General features: G+C 41.4%; 2 protein-coding genes across 2 annotated transcripts in view; both read right to left on the reverse strand.

Moving 5' to 3' along the window:
- Positions 1-15,599, reverse strand: part of PPM1L (protein phosphatase, Mg2+/Mn2+ dependent 1L) — a 330,246-nt gene that overhangs the window by 107,299 nt on the left and 207,348 nt on the right. The gene's annotated exons all lie outside the window — the stretch shown is intronic.
- The window catches only part of LOC108636207 (39S ribosomal protein L37, mitochondrial-like), a 214,585-nt gene continuing 205,369 nt past the window's right edge, over positions 6,384-15,599 (reverse strand). Inside the window, exon 2 of the mRNA XM_018049239.1 lies at positions 6,384-7,888. Within this exon, the coding sequence (XP_017904728.1) occupies positions 6,524-7,888 (1,365 nt within the window). The 3' untranslated portion in view covers positions 6,384-6,523. The remainder of the gene's footprint in view (positions 7,889-15,599) is intronic.

Below are 15,599 nucleotides of genomic sequence, written 5' to 3' on the forward strand. Positions count from 1 at the left end.
AGAAAAAGTTAAAGATGAGCATAAAGAGTTGTATAGAAACATGTTTATCAAAGTATTATTCAAGGTAATGAAAGTTTGTCTAGAAATTGGTTGATTACATTATGGGATCGCTGAGAAATGGAATACAATGCAGCTATTATATTTCATGTTTGGGAACGCATGTAAGAATTAAAGATTTTAAAATTTTAAAAATTAAAAAATTAAAAAATGTAAAAAAAAATAAAAATATAAGATAAAAAATAAAAAATAAAAATCATGTTATGAAAAAATACTAATAATGTGAGAAAATGTTCATAATGAAAAACAGATTACAAAGCAGTTTGCTTACTACACATATGAGGGGGAAATGGCTGAATTACATTAACATGTATCATTAGCTTTATCAGACTAAAGAGTTTGGTTGATAATTCTCTATGCAGTTTTCTTCATTTTCCAAATTTTCTAAAATAAAAAACAGAAAAATGATTATTTTCTGTGTGCCAAGCACTGTGCTGAATGCTTCACATATGTTTGCTTATTTCATCCTTATAAAAACCCTTACTGGGGTTTTCTACCTTCTATAAGGATTATCTACCCTTATAGATGAGGAAACAGAGAGGTTAAATTCATCCTTGGTATACAGTGAGTGGTGGACTGGAGCAGGAATCAACAAACACTTTTGAACCAGGAAAGAAAAAAAAATCATATTTTACAAAGAAGACAATGCCTATTGTGGTTGCATTCTTTGCAGGGTAAAGCAGCCCCAGGCTAGGCAAAAGTCCTTGAGAAGAGAATGAGAGCACAGAAGCAAAGCTTGGTGACTCATTGAAAAGAAAAACCCATAAAATGGTCTCAATGTTGCAAAACTGGAAGCTAAAGATGATGGAGATGCTATAGGACATAGTGGGAAAACAGAGTAAAGTGAACATTAAATTTACTTTGAACATTTAACTGTAAGCCTGAAAACAGTCCACCTCTGTATTTTACAGAATATCTACTACTCCCTAAAAGAGAAAAACCTCCAGGAGGAAAAGTATCAGACTTATTTTAGAAAACTCCAAAGAAAAATATCAGACTGATGATTTTGGTTACCAGTTTCAGAGAGGCAAAAGCTATTTTCGAGAAGATATTAAGTGATATTGAATTAAATTCTAATACAGCCTCCATTAGAGAAAGATCATGAGTAAATTAGAACTATGTTCAAATCACTTTTACAATTTTTCTCTAGGAATCTGCAAAAAACAAGTTACTATTCATTTTAACTTTAATAGATATAAAATAAAAATAGGCCTCTGATGTCCGTAACTATGGAAATATGCCTTACAATTTTTATTCAATATTGCATATTTCATAGATGTGGGAAGCTTCTTGCCACCTTTTTTTAAATCAAATGTTCTATTTTATGACCAAGTCTAAGACCCTATCAGAGAAGGCAATGGCACCCCACTCCAGTACTCTTGCCTGGAAAATCCCATGGATGGAGGAGCCTGGAAGGCTGCAGTCCATGGGGTCGCTGAGAGTCAGACACGACTGAGCGACTTCACTTTCACTTTTTACTTTCATGCATTGGAGAAGGAAATGGCAATCCACTCCAGTGTTCTTGCCTGGAGAATCCCAAGGATGGCGGAGCCCGGTGGGCTGCCGTCTATGGGGTCACACAGAGTCGGACACGACTGAAGCAACTTAGCAGCAAGCAGCAGCAGCTAAGACCCTATATACAAAATCCAATTTTACATTAAAAAAATTAGGTATGATATTTAAAGGAAATGTAGTGTTCAAACTCAATTCTCACTTAGAAAATATTTTCAAAGCCAAGGAATGGATTTTACCATTAAGTGTGTAATGAGTTGTGTTGTAAATGAGGATCCTGATGTAATGACCCAATTTTAAGCAACTTTGAAAAACCAACAGATGAGATTCTAAGATTACAAAACCTGGAAACTCATCTTAAGAAGAAATAGCCGCTTTTGCTTCAAGGATGGTCCAACTGTGCTTTGCCAAGATAAAAAAATAAAAAGAAAAAGAAGTTCTGGAATTTTACTATCTTTCAAATTATCTGATTTTATAAATTACCCTTCCTCTTTCATTTTATTTAAAGTATGTATGTATACACACACACACACACACACACACACACACACACACACTGTAATTTGGCAGAGACACATCCTCAAGCTCCACTGAAATGAATGGGACCAATAATTGATGGCGGTGCCTTTTCAGTTTATATGCCTGCCTTGGAACACACCCTGCTACTGTTTCTGATAGTGTCAATCATGGATGGACACAGGCTTTTAAGACTGGATCAAAAGGAGACTAAAGCAAAGGGGCTGACCCTTGGACCCATGCTAAGGCTAAAATGCACACTAATCCCCCACACAATAAGGTGCTATCTCTGGCTCTGAGCGCATCTGAGCAGTTGATCCTCTGGGGAGAGGAAGGCTTTGACACTGAGGATGACACACAAGTGAGGTGTCAACACACAAGTGGGGGATCAATTCTGTAAATGCTGAGTAGAAAAGAGCTAAACTTTAGAACAGTAACTCAGGGATGATGGCTACGTATTCAGCAGATAAAGGAGATGCTTCAAAATTCATGCCACAGGAAGACAGAGAGAGAAGGGAGTAATATTTTTATTTGCAGACAAGGTTGCCCTGCCCTTGAAGGGAGATGAACGTACATGTGCTGAGTTGGCAGCAGCCAGCACAGACCACAGGTGAATTTACTTAGGTCCACCTTGACATCCATCTTTCTTGGGGGAACATATCATTAACTCTTGACAACAGCTCTTTGGCTGCAGGCAGTTCAAAACAACGTCAGAGAGAGTGTCCTTGCCCACCAGAAGAGGACAGAAGGCAAGGGACTTGTTCCTGTCTCTCACCTGCCAAGAGCATCATTTCTTGCCATTCTTAGTCTTTGCCACTTCTAACCTGGAGGGGTTATTTAAATAAGAAAAGTATCTTTCACAGGACCATCTTGCATTTCTGAATTCATAATTATGCCTCAAGGAGGCAAATTTGATTCCTTCTAGACACACAGCATCAGGAAAAAGTCTCAGGCTTAAACCTGAAGTATGTAAAGGTTACCCTATGCTTGTTATGGAGATTTGCAATTGTCCTGGAAAACCACAGCTGTGGACCTGCAAATGTTAGTCAGGTGGCAAAACGACCACAGAGGGTGACTTAGTATGTTAGGGACATGGAGTCATATAATCTAACCTACTTAATATGGAAATTGAATTTTTCATTGATTTTAAATATTAAAATGATGACAGCTAAGTTACATGTTTTTCAGGACAATTCCTCTGGGGTTCCTCAAGTGACAAACCTTTGATAAATAACTATCAGTCATCTGACTCATATGTATTCTGAGGCATAGTCATGTGGTAGCGCCAAGCATACCACAGTGTGAAAATATAACGCAAACTCCATCGCCTGAAGGACTGCTTCCCTGATGACAGACGGATGTTTTCATACAGGATGTTTTTAAATATATATATGTATATACATATATACATGTATGTGTATATATATACACACACATATATAAATCACAATAAGGTATCAAATACTGTTTAGCCATGTGGTCCATTTTCCTAAGCTTATAATCTTGGTCAAATCTACATTCACACTCTAAGGGGTTAAAAATATACCTCTTTACAATCTAAAGAAAAGTGGAGGTTATTTCACCACTGCTGCTGCTGCTGCTGCTAAGGCGCTTCAGTCGTGTCCGACTCTGTGCGACCCCATAGACAGGGGCCCACTGTCTCTGGGATTCTCCAGGCAAGAACACTGGAGTGGGTTGCCATTTCCTTCTCCAATGCATGAAAGTGAAAACTGAAAGTGAAGTCACTCAGTTGTGCCCGACTCTTAGCGACCCCATGGACTGCAGCCCACCAGGCTCCTCCGTCCATGGGATTTTCCAGGCAAGAGTACTGGAGTGGGGTGCCATTGCCTTCTCCGATGATTAATAAACCGGATCTCAGTTACCACACATATTTGAGAGTCAGGGGAAAGATCATCCTGTACTAGTCCCGTGACTATACTAGCTCCTTCTTTTTATTTTCTTAAAGCACATACACACATTCAAGTTCTCCTGAGATATGGCAACCTGAAAACAGCCAGCCAGTAGAGTTTTTTGTTTTTAATAAATCTGTTAAGAAAACAAGCAGAACCCAGTCAGAGTGGTCTGTGTAACAGGTGAGTTCCTATCTCTTCAGCAGTTATAAAAAGACATAATAAATTGTTTCATACTCTATATACTTGAGATCTATAGAAGAAACATGTTTACAGACAGGAAAATGTTTCCTATTCAAAGGAAATTATGGTTAATTACTGATAAAATTCCCTTTCATTTCAGAATGTTGGGGCTACAAAGCCTGAGGAAAATTTAACTTCTGTGAGCACTGTTCAAGTGTATTCTAGAAAGTTCCATGCATAATGCTAACCAAAAAATGCCCTTGGTGATTCAGGAAGCCAATGGGACTAACCGTTACAAATGAATTATAAAACCCTCATGAACAATTCATCAAAAACAACTCTGCAGCTATGACAATACAGCAGTGCCTCAGGGAGGCAGCCGAAGCACAGTGAGACAAAATGCTCCTTGGCTGGCAACAGGGCCAGAGGACCCCTCTTGGAACTCATCTGACTCCTGCCCATGGCTTCCTATCAGGCTCTTTTGGGAGCACCTCCAGAGAGCTAGCGAGGCCACAGCGGCAGGGAAGCTGAAGGCTGATGCCAGTCAGTGGACGTCCCCAGTCTGACATGCTTGGAGGAAGTGTCTTCAAAAGCACCATGAGACTTAGGCTCCTTGTATGTGCAGTGGGGGATTGGATAAGGGTCCATCTTTCTGTCCAGGAATCTGGTCTTCTGTAATGTGATTTAAGGATCCCAAAAAGGACCTCTGCCCCCAAATCATATTCTCTTTTGGCTTTGAACCCTGAAATTCTATCATTACAACTTTCAATCTCTGGTTTACATCAGTTCTTCTCCTTCGCAAAAGGCAAATATTTTAAAGAAAATTAATACAGTAAGAAATGTTCAGTCTTAGTGTGGACACGTTGGTTAGATTTTTACACACAGGAAGGGGAATGAGAGGGCTTTCCAGGTGATGCTAGTAGTAAAGAACCTGCCTGCCAATGAAGATAGACGTAAGAGATGTGGGTTCGATCCCTTAGTGGGGAAAATCCCTGGAAAAGGAAATGGCAAGCCACTTCAGTATTATTGCCTGGAGAATCCCATGGACAGAGGAGCCTGGCGGGCTATGGTCCACAGGGTTGCAAAGAATCAGACACGACTGAAATGACAGCATGCACACACGCATGAAGGAGAATGAAAAGCAGAAAAGCACCCAGGGAAATTCCTGGAAATAAGAGGTAAAACGGTCACGTGAAGGTCAGGAAAGGCAAATGTTGTCTACTCTGAAATTTAACCATGTATGGAGGGAAACACAAAAATCTGTACTGTTTGAAGGTTTAATTTACTCTTCACCATCACTGGCTCCACCTGCAAGACCAACTGTTTTAAGGTTAACCTGAGAAGGAAAACAAAATTTGTTGCATTTCACCTGTTGATCAATAAAGAATGCATTCAGTGACATCTACAGCACATTATTTAAAAAATTTTCTTGTTCAGATCGGAGGCATTGCTAATGCAGCACAAGTAACTTCTAGAACAAAAGCCGCTGCTCCCTCAGCAGGGCTGCCACAGCACTGTCCTGCATCAGACCTCTCCTACAGTTCTCAGTCACTTCACAGTGTCTCCATCTAGCTATCTGTTTGCCTCCTCACTAGTTTGTGAGCAACTAGCAGGGAGGACCAAAGTCTTTCACATACAAAGATTTCCCCAACATCTAACCCAGTGCAGGGATGCCAGAAGAAAATGATGGGGAAGCGGTGCTTTAAAACTAGCCTTGGAAGCTTATGATTGATAATTCTGTATAACCACAAACATGAAAAAAAGGACCAGGTTCCCTGTGTTTCCATCACTCTGACATTTGTCATAGGCTAGCAATGTTGTACTGTTTTATATTTCTTTTTTTTTTTTTACAATGAATATTCTATTCGGACTTCCTGCAGTCATTGTGAAATGTATCCACAATTTAAATAATTCCCACAGAAACTAGTGACCATTCCAGAGCACCTAACAGGAAGCAAACGTTACATACACATAATCTATAGTCTGTAAAACAATGTAAGTCACATTAGCCACAAGTTTTCAGATGATGAAATTGAAACTCAGAGAGAGGAAGATTCTTATGTAAAGTTAAAAGATGGGTCACAGACAAAGCTGGGGCAGGTGAGGCTCCAGGGCTGGCCCTTGCAACAGCAGCAGACTCAGGGGCAGGGCCTGTGCGTAGCTGTGGGTGCCCCACCTGAAAGCACCCAGACAACAAACACAGGCTCCGGTGCGCTGGAAGGGCTCTTTTATTGTCGGCGAGACCACCAGCCAAAGGAGCGCTGCGGCCTCAGGCACCGTCCAAGCTCCAGGATCTGCAGGGAGAGAGGGGCGCAGGCGGCTCCAGCCTCAGAAGAGTCCTTGGCTCACACAGCACCATGCAAATACAGAGCTAAAAACTTCCTGAATGTCTCTGGCTGGAAACCAGTCGGCCCAACAGGTTCCACAACCACCTTCTTTTTGATCACTGGGAGACACCAAAAGTGCTGATAGAGGAGCTGATCGGAGTCCACCCAGACTAGATTCTTGATGCCCTCCTCAGAGGCCAAATCTGTGGTGTTCAGTTGCAGCACCAGGAACTGGAAGACACGCCCATCGGTGCCCACGCTCTGCACGACTACTGGCTGCTCCAAAACCTTAGGGTCGTTCCCATACAGGAGCCGGGCCTGAGCCAGCGCATTGCCGAAGGCAAACAGGATCATCTTGGCCCGCAACTGATCTGGCTGAAAGCGGTGTGCTCGGCAATTAGCTGACTCCAGCAAATACAAGGTGTGGGGATAGGGGTAAGGATAGCCCTCTCGGAATCCCGTGTCGTCATTCACATCATAAATATGGCATTCCTGAAGGCTGATAGTGGGAGATATGGGATAGAAAGTCTCGAGAACATGATTCTTAGTAGCTTCTACTTCCTCTCGGGAGGCAATGGGAGGCAGAGGATCCTTGGCATTCAGCTGGGTTCCACTGGAACCATGGACCTGAATCACAGTAGACTCTCGTTTCCAGGTGGTGGATAACATGTTGTTTTGGGCACAGATCCGCCTGGCCAGAGAAGGATGCTTGAGAACCTGCGATTTGCACAGCTGGATCAGGCTGTCCACAATGACTGGGCAGTAGGTCTCTCTCTTGGGGATGTCTTCAGTAGAGTGCCAGAGACGAGCATGAGAGATCACATTCAGAACGCGTTCGTCTTGGTTCTCTATGTGGTTCCTCGGATTATCAGCAAGGCTAAGCACTTTCTCAGGAAGGCCTTCTATTAACTTGGTCTTGGTAAGCCAGAGGGCCTGCTTTACACCCTCGAGGAGGCGGCAACGCTGGTGGAAGACGTAGCAGACCTCATCCTTGTATAGAGAATGCTCCTGCAGCGGGGGCAAGCGGCGGAACTTCGGGTGCGTCCAGCCGGGGTCCCAGGGCGGGAAGACTGGTCGTGCCAGCCCAGGCATAAAGTGCATCTTCCCCGCGAAGGTGATGGGCTCCAGTCCCGGCAGGCCTTGCGCGCGGGAAGATGGCGGCGTCCAGGTGGAGGTCTTGAGAGCAGATTGGCATGGCGTTGGCGTCGGGGCCAGCGAGGCGGGCGCTGGCTCGCCCTTGGCGGCTCGGCCTTCAGGGCTGCGGGGTCCCGAGCCGCGGGGCGTACGAGTGGGGCGTGCGATCCACGAGAAAGCCGGAGCCTCCTCCCCTGGACAGGGTGTATGAGATTCCTGGACTGTTTTATATTTCTTAAGCACCAAATCCTGTTTAATTCCACAGAAACAGGACAGCTGCTTTGGGCAGAGCCAAAGCTTGTTGTATCTCAAACCAAGAAATTGTTTCCTGTTATTTTTGTATAATTTTGAACCTAAATGAAAATCTGATGAGCGCCATGGATCCTCTTCCTAAACACGTGTACACACCCACACATACACACACACGACACTCTAGAAATGGCAACCCACTCTAGTACTCTTGCCTGGAGAATCCCATGGACTAGAGGAGCCTGGTAAGCTACAGTCCATGGGGTCGCAAAGAGTCGGGACACAACTGAGCAACGTTACTTTACTTACTATGAGAGGGGCACTAGGTATGGGGCTGTAGTTTTTCTACAAAATGATGTGGTTAGACTTGATCAGTATTTCTCAAGGGTGGTACGCCAACCAACTGCTTCTGAAGCATCTGGGAGAGGGAAGGGGGTGTCTTAAAAATGCATTATATGGCTCCTGCTTCATATTCAGTAAGTCAAGGCATTTCATAAGGCAGCCTAGAATCTGCTTTTTAAACTTGTGCTACATTTCAGCAAGCTTACTGAGGAGTGAAACCCACAACATCTACCCCTGAGAGTTGTGATTTTTTAACACCTAGTCACATGTATTTTCACAAATTTAGACAGCACATTCTGATGAACATCCAGAGTTGTACCAGATTCTCCACAATAAGACCCCTTTGCATCCCCAGGACTCAGTTTGGCAAGTATTTTTAATTCTTGTAATAACCTTGACAGTGTGCAGTGACATTCCCATACTGCCTGTCTACCCTCAGTGCCACGGGCTTTTCTTTTTCCTCCATCGAACTACAAATCTGCTCAGCCTCTGAAACGCTAGCCCTCCCTAAAGCAAGCTAAGTGACCTTGAGTCCTTCTGATAAGCAGCAGCACCTGGAACCCTTTTCCAACAGCTTGTGGGCAATCAAGCAGATCTCAGCAAGCTGTGTGAAACAGGCCACAGAATGACCTGTGGCAAAGCACCTTGAAAACATCATGATTTCCTCTTGACCAAGCCCAGGCATGATCAGAACACTGAGCTGACCTCTGCTGGGGACGGTTAGTAGAATTGAGAAGCCTGGGGAAGAGCAGCAAAATGCGGCAGAAAAGAAAGAAAATCAGCATTTCCAGCACTGTTGCAGAACTTTGCATACAGAGTTTGAAAGGTATCTTATTTTAGCAAGAGGAAAATGGGATACCTAATTGCGTGGAAAAGCTATAATTTCAGCAGTGAATGCACCTGCTTGTGTAAATATAAAATGACATTTTAAAATCTGAATGAGCAAATAGCTGAGAGAAAAATGTACCCTTTCCCAAGTCCTGCTTCAGTTCCACGTGATGACAGCCGGATGGGCAGGCAAGCTGTAGTGGGGTAGAACTTAACCTTTCAATGACTATACCAGGGTCCACTGTGTGCCAGGCACTGTGCCAGCTGCTAGGGATAAATGGTGGGTGCACATCAACAGGCCTCTGCCCTTAGGAAGCTTATCATCTAGTGGAGAGATAAGAATTAACCAAATAATCACTTACGTGTAGAAGCAGAAATGCTCTAAGGAAAGGAACAAGGTTCTTTGAGAGGATCTAACAAAAGAATGGAAACAGCCTGGAAAGACGTTTCCTGAGAGTGACACTTAGTGGAGATCTAAGAAGTGATGAGGAAGGTCACAGCTAAGGAGGGTCGCAGGATGAAGGAAGGAAGGAGAGGTCAATACAGGTGGGACACACAGTCTATTTTATTGATAGGAATTTGCCAAAATGTGGATAAATGAGAGCCACAGGTGAATGAAAGTTGAATTTATAGGACACAGGCCTTCAAGATGGATGTGTGCTCTGAGATGTTAAGACAACCAGTCACTGGGTCTGTTGAGGAACATGAAGGAGGGCTCAGTATTCACTATACCTGCCCAAACAAAGCCAGCAAAAACTTTCTGTTGTTGTGGGGGTGCTATTAGTTTCTGAATTTCTTTTCATTAAAATGGCTTTTATAAAGAATCTGAGTTAAAACATCACTAATTATTATAGAAATGCAAATCAAAACTACAATGAGGTATTACTTCACACTGATTGGAACGACCATCATCAAAAAAAAATCTACAAACAACAAATGCTGGAGACAGTGTGGAGAAAAGGGAACGCTCCTAGATTGTTGGTGGGAATGTAAACTGGCTAGCCACTATGGAGAACAGTATGGGGATTCCTTAAAAAAAAAAAAAAAAGAATAATTCAACTACCATATGACCCAGCAATCCCACTCCTGTGTGTATATCTGGAGAAAACCATAATTTGAAGGGATGCATGCCCACCAAAGTTCATCGCAGTATTGTTTACAATAGCCAGGACATGGAAGCAACCTAGACGTCCATCAACAGAGGAATGATAAAGATGTGGTACATATATGCAATGAAATATTGTGCTGCCATGTGCGTGCCCAGTAATGTTCGACTCTTTGTGAACCCACTGACTGTAGCCCACCAGGCTCTTCTGTGCACAGAATTTGCCAGGCAAGAACACTGGAGTGGGTTGCTCTTTCCTTCTCCAGGGGATCTTCCCAACCTGGGGACTGAACCGGGGTCTCCCATGTTGCAGGCAGATTCTTTACCTTCTGAGTCACCAGGGAAGCCTAGTGAGCAACTAGCATGGTTTTATTTTCTCTTCCTCTCCTCATCCTCACACTGCCACTTCTCCTTGTTTAATTCAGGCCACTGGTAGAGCCCTCAGCTCTCCTTCCATGTTACCCTCAAGCACTGACCTTACACCAAGTTTTGGCTTCCCTGGTGGCTCAGAGGTTAAAGCATCTGCTTGCAATGCGGAAGACCTGGGTTCGATCCCTGGGTCAGGAAGACCCCTGGAGAAGGAAATGGCACCCCACTCCAGTATTCGTGCCTGGAGAATCCCATGGACAGAGGAGCCTGGTGGGCTATAGTCCATGGGGTCGCAAAGAGTCGGACACGACTGAGCGACTTCACTTCACTTCACTTTGACCTTCTTACAAAAATATTCAGAGTTAGAACATATCTAGGTGTCTTATACAAGTGACTTCTTTCAAAAGTCAGCCAAAATAGCATCAATTGATAAGTATAACTTGATTGGAATCATTTGTCCCAAGTTGTAAAATTTTTGCCCCCAAATTCAGAGGAATAAAACTAAAATGAGCTTTTCTCTTTTAAGAAATGTACGTCTCAGTAGGGCAAGAAGGAAGCCAAACGGCCTTTCCACTCCAACCTCCACTTTCATTACTCTTCTGTGTTGATGCATGATCCTATTCCGTGCATGAAGTTCCCCACAAACAGAAGAGTAGGAAAGAAGACTCAAATGCATAGTGTGGCCTAGTATTTCCCACACAGAGAGACTCAGAGAGATAAAATCTGAGTAATTAAGAGAGTGTTCCCACCTTTAGTGTTTCCACCTACCAAGGAGAAGAGGCTGAAAAAATCGTAAGTAATGTAATTCGCCTTTCTAAGTGTATTGGGCTAGCTCTTTAGTAGGCATATATTAACAGCTACCATTTATTGAGTACTTATTGTGTGCCAGGTACTATGTTTGGTCCTTTATATAAATTACTTTATTTAATTCTCACAACAACCCTGAAAGGTAGGTATACTTATAGATGTTTTACAAATGGGCCCCTGCATATTTCCTACAGTCCTTTGCTCTTCAACAAAGTCTACAGTGTCATAAATATTTTGTGTAGGTAAATTTTAAGAAATTAAAACTAAGAAGAAAAGATAGTAAAGTTGAAATGAAGCCCAAGGATAAAGTTGAGACACAAAATATATGCCTTAAGATTCCTTTGATTTGTTAGTGATGAATCAAAATCTGAGTCCCCAGCACCCAAAGCAAAGACATGAAGGCTATCATCTTCACAGGTCACAGGAATATAATATAGGAAGAATCCAAATAATGCCTATGGGAGACAATATTAATCAATTAAAGAACTATTTGCCGTTGTGCCCAGACATACCCTGAGAATTCATCTCAATATAGTGCTCCAGGCAGCAACCAATCAACCAAAGTTAGCACAGGAGATAAAATGTGTTCATGAGCCTTGGTCTAAATCAAGAGTCGCAAACTACAGTAAAAAAAAAAAACCCTATTTTGTGAATAAAGTTTTATTGCAACATGGTCCCACTCAATTGTTCACATATTGTCTATGGCTGCTTCTGAACTTCAGTGGAAGCATTGAGCTATTAAGATGGAGTTTGTGCAACAAAGCCTAAAATATTTACTGTATGACTCCTTATAGAAAAAGTTTACTGAACCCTGATATAGATGCATTATCAAACTAAAGCAAAATTAGCAGGTGTGTGTGTGTATACAACTGACATTTTTTAACTTACATTTATTATCTCCCCTCAAGCATTGAACAATGTGTTGGGTTTCAGGTGTATGAAAAAAAGTTGTACAGAGTTGTTACCATGAAAGAGTTCACAACCTAATTACAGAAATGATTAAACAGATAATCACAAGACAATTTGATTGGGTTGTAAGATATAAGCACATATGATTTGCTTTGTGAACCCAACAAAGTGATTTAAAAATTCTAATATCCCAGAGAGATTTCTTAAGCATTCTAACGCTTTCCACTTGACCATACAACCTAAAAGTCAGAAAGTCTTAGAACTTACAGTCCTGCAGCAATCCGCAAAGGAAATAAGTGGATAAAAATGTAACCAGACAATATAAAGAGTGGGTGCTTCAACTTGAAAAATGAAAATGTCCCTAGGCATTCTAAAAACAACAGGCAACTGGTGATGCTCCATAAAAAACTAACTTAAACAACCTTGGATTCTCAAAACTGTCATTTGTTGGGAACCACATAATCATGAGAAAATGAACAAGGTTCCAAAGAGACATGTAAAGTTTAAATTAGGATTCATAATAGATTTGCAGAGACATAATAAATTCATAATTATAGTAATCCACAGCTGCTTCAACCTTAGAAAATAATGAATTGCTTAGTGAGGGCTGTTAAATGGCAAGCAAAAACCATCTGCTATGGGGCAGTGTCTTATCTTTAGGTCCTATAGCCAGACAGTCCATATCCAATGGAGACTCACCTCAAGATTTAGCATTGCAACAAGCAACTTCCAAATGTCATAAATCAGTATGGAAATTGTCAGACAAGAAGCAAACATAAACTCTGCCATTCACAATACTCAATTATTAATTGCCTTTTATTCCCCAAGGTAGTACCTGTGATTCTTCTTCAAAACATATTGATCTGAATGCCCTAGGATAAAGAAGTCATTAAATAAGTCAACATGACTTATGACACCCACTCAATAAACCAAGCTTCCTTTTTCAACACAAATCATATGTCCACATTCAGGCAATTCAATACTGAAGGTGAATAGAGTGTTAGAAGACAGGTGGCTTGCCATTTCTACTTTGAGTAGCTATTTATAACTTGAGCTGGGAGCTCTGAAATCTTTCCTTCAAGAGATGCACGAAATAAAATTTTATATATGATACATTTTAACGTAATACTTTAATGGTATCCTTTAAAAGAACTAGATAAATTCTCAGGGCCCGTTTTTGGGGTTCTTCAGTTAAAGAGAAAATTAAATTTGGATATATATACATATGTATGTATGTGTGTGTGTCCTATGTAATTTTTCAAATGAAAGTTGCATAAATGATAGCTCGATTCTGTAATACCTCATTTAACAAGTGCCATCAGGGAATGAACAGTTCCACATAAGTGAATGTCCCATTTAACTCAACTTCACAGTCTAAATGATGAAAAGTTATTTTAACTTCTTTTCATGGTAATGTTTCTAAACTGAAACACATACTTCTGCAATTTTTCAAAGAGTAGGCATGGAAGAAAATCCAGTGGGGTTTTTTGGTTTTTTTTTTTTGGATGATTTAAGGTCATTTTTTGGAATATGAAATGGGGGTTGAAATGTGCACACCTCCTGCATATGAAACGGCTCCCACACCAAATCTCCCTGATGCTGTAAGAGGCTCTGGCTTCTCTTTCCATAAGCAGAAAACCCTACCTCTAAGCAGCTACTTTTTGAACAACTGTCTACCCTAAAGACCTGGAAAATGTTTAACCTTCTTAATGGAAAGAGGTAGGTGTAGGGGTTTTGTGGTTTCTCCCTAGTCCTTTGTTAACCTCCTGGTTCATTATAGTGCTTTAGACAGCTGAAATGCAAAAAATAAGGTCTATCTATCAGATAAGTGCAATATAAGAAGCCAGAAATATGAAGACTGAATGACTATTTATTTTTTATTAGAAGTTATTAAGAACTTCCCTTTAGATTCACATGCTCCAAGAAAACCCATCAAAAAGCATGAACTGTTATCTTTAAAATCTGTCATGTTTATAATGCACATGGATGGTCAACCAAAGTAAGGAATTCCTCTGAAAATCTAAATGGTGCTGGTATGATTTGTCTTATGAAAAGTTACATAGCTTTACATTCTAACCTAAATATTCATTAATTGAGCCAAAACTGAAACTACACATTTAATCTCTGGTTCTTTAGCATTGTGTACAATATCAGGCATTAGTTAGGCACTCAGTAAATGCTTGGTGAATGAATGAATCTAAATCTGGTGTCACAGACATTTTTAAAATTCAATATCCAAATTTTAGGTAATCAGTTTACTTTAAATTACTTAAATTACAACAGTTATTCTTCTCCATTTTATAACAAAAAATTCATAAGCAATTTTAGATGTTTGAGCTATATACACTGGATGGACCATTTGCTCTAGAATCTGTACCACTATTCTCTTTATGAGCTAAAGCAATTAGAAAAGCAATTAGAGTCTGGAAAGTTCCTAAAGCCATAGTTTAAATATTTTTATAAATAAGCATTATAAAACTTGAAAGTTTTATTCTATCACATACTGGAACAGATAAACAACATTTAGTTCCATACATGTTATTTGCCCAAATAATGTTTTAAAACATTACTTGTGAGGGATCAACTTCTTAAAATATTAAGAAACCAAATGTACGAGAATGAAAGGACAATACCGAGGAGTTCTTGGTTCTTTCACTCTGCTTCTGGAAACCGACATGAAACTGGAAAATTCCATATTAATGAACAACAATCACTTTAACTTCCATATGGTTTTGGTTAAGCATGAGCCTTAGGCTCATGTGGTTTTGGTTAGCCTTAGGCTCATATGGTTCTAGGCTAATATGCTGCTAAGTCACTTCAGTCGTGTCCGACTCTGTGCGACCCCATAGATGGCAGCCCACCAGGCTCCGCTGTCCCTGGGATTCTCCAGGCAAGAACGCTGGAGTGGGTCGCCATTTCCTTCTCCAGTGCATGAAAGTGAAAAGTAAAAGTGAAGTCGCTCAGTCGTGTCCGACCCTCAGCGACCCCATGGACTGCAGCCTTCCAGGCTCCTCCATCCATGGGATTTTCCAGGCAAGAGTATTGGAGTGGGGTGCCATTGCCTTCTCCTTAGGCTCATATAGTTTTTGCTTAAGCATGAGCCTTAGGCTCATATGGACCTGATGCTGCAAAAGATTGAGGGCAGGAGGAGAAGGGGACAGCAGAGGATGAGACAGTTGGATGGCATCACCGATTCGATGGACATGAGTTTGAGCAAGTTCCAGGAGTTGGTGATGGGAAGCCTGGCATGCTGCAGTCCATGGGGTGCAAGACTGAGCAACAGAAGTGACTGAACCATGAGCTTGTAGTTACCCTTTTGTCCACCAGATGGCATTCATGAATCAAGAGAAA

Source organism: Capra hircus, chromosome 1 (genome assembly GCF_001704415.2).
Source record: "Capra hircus breed San Clemente chromosome 1, ASM170441v1, whole genome shotgun sequence".
Lineage (NCBI taxonomy): Eukaryota > Metazoa > Chordata > Mammalia > Artiodactyla > Bovidae > Capra > Capra hircus.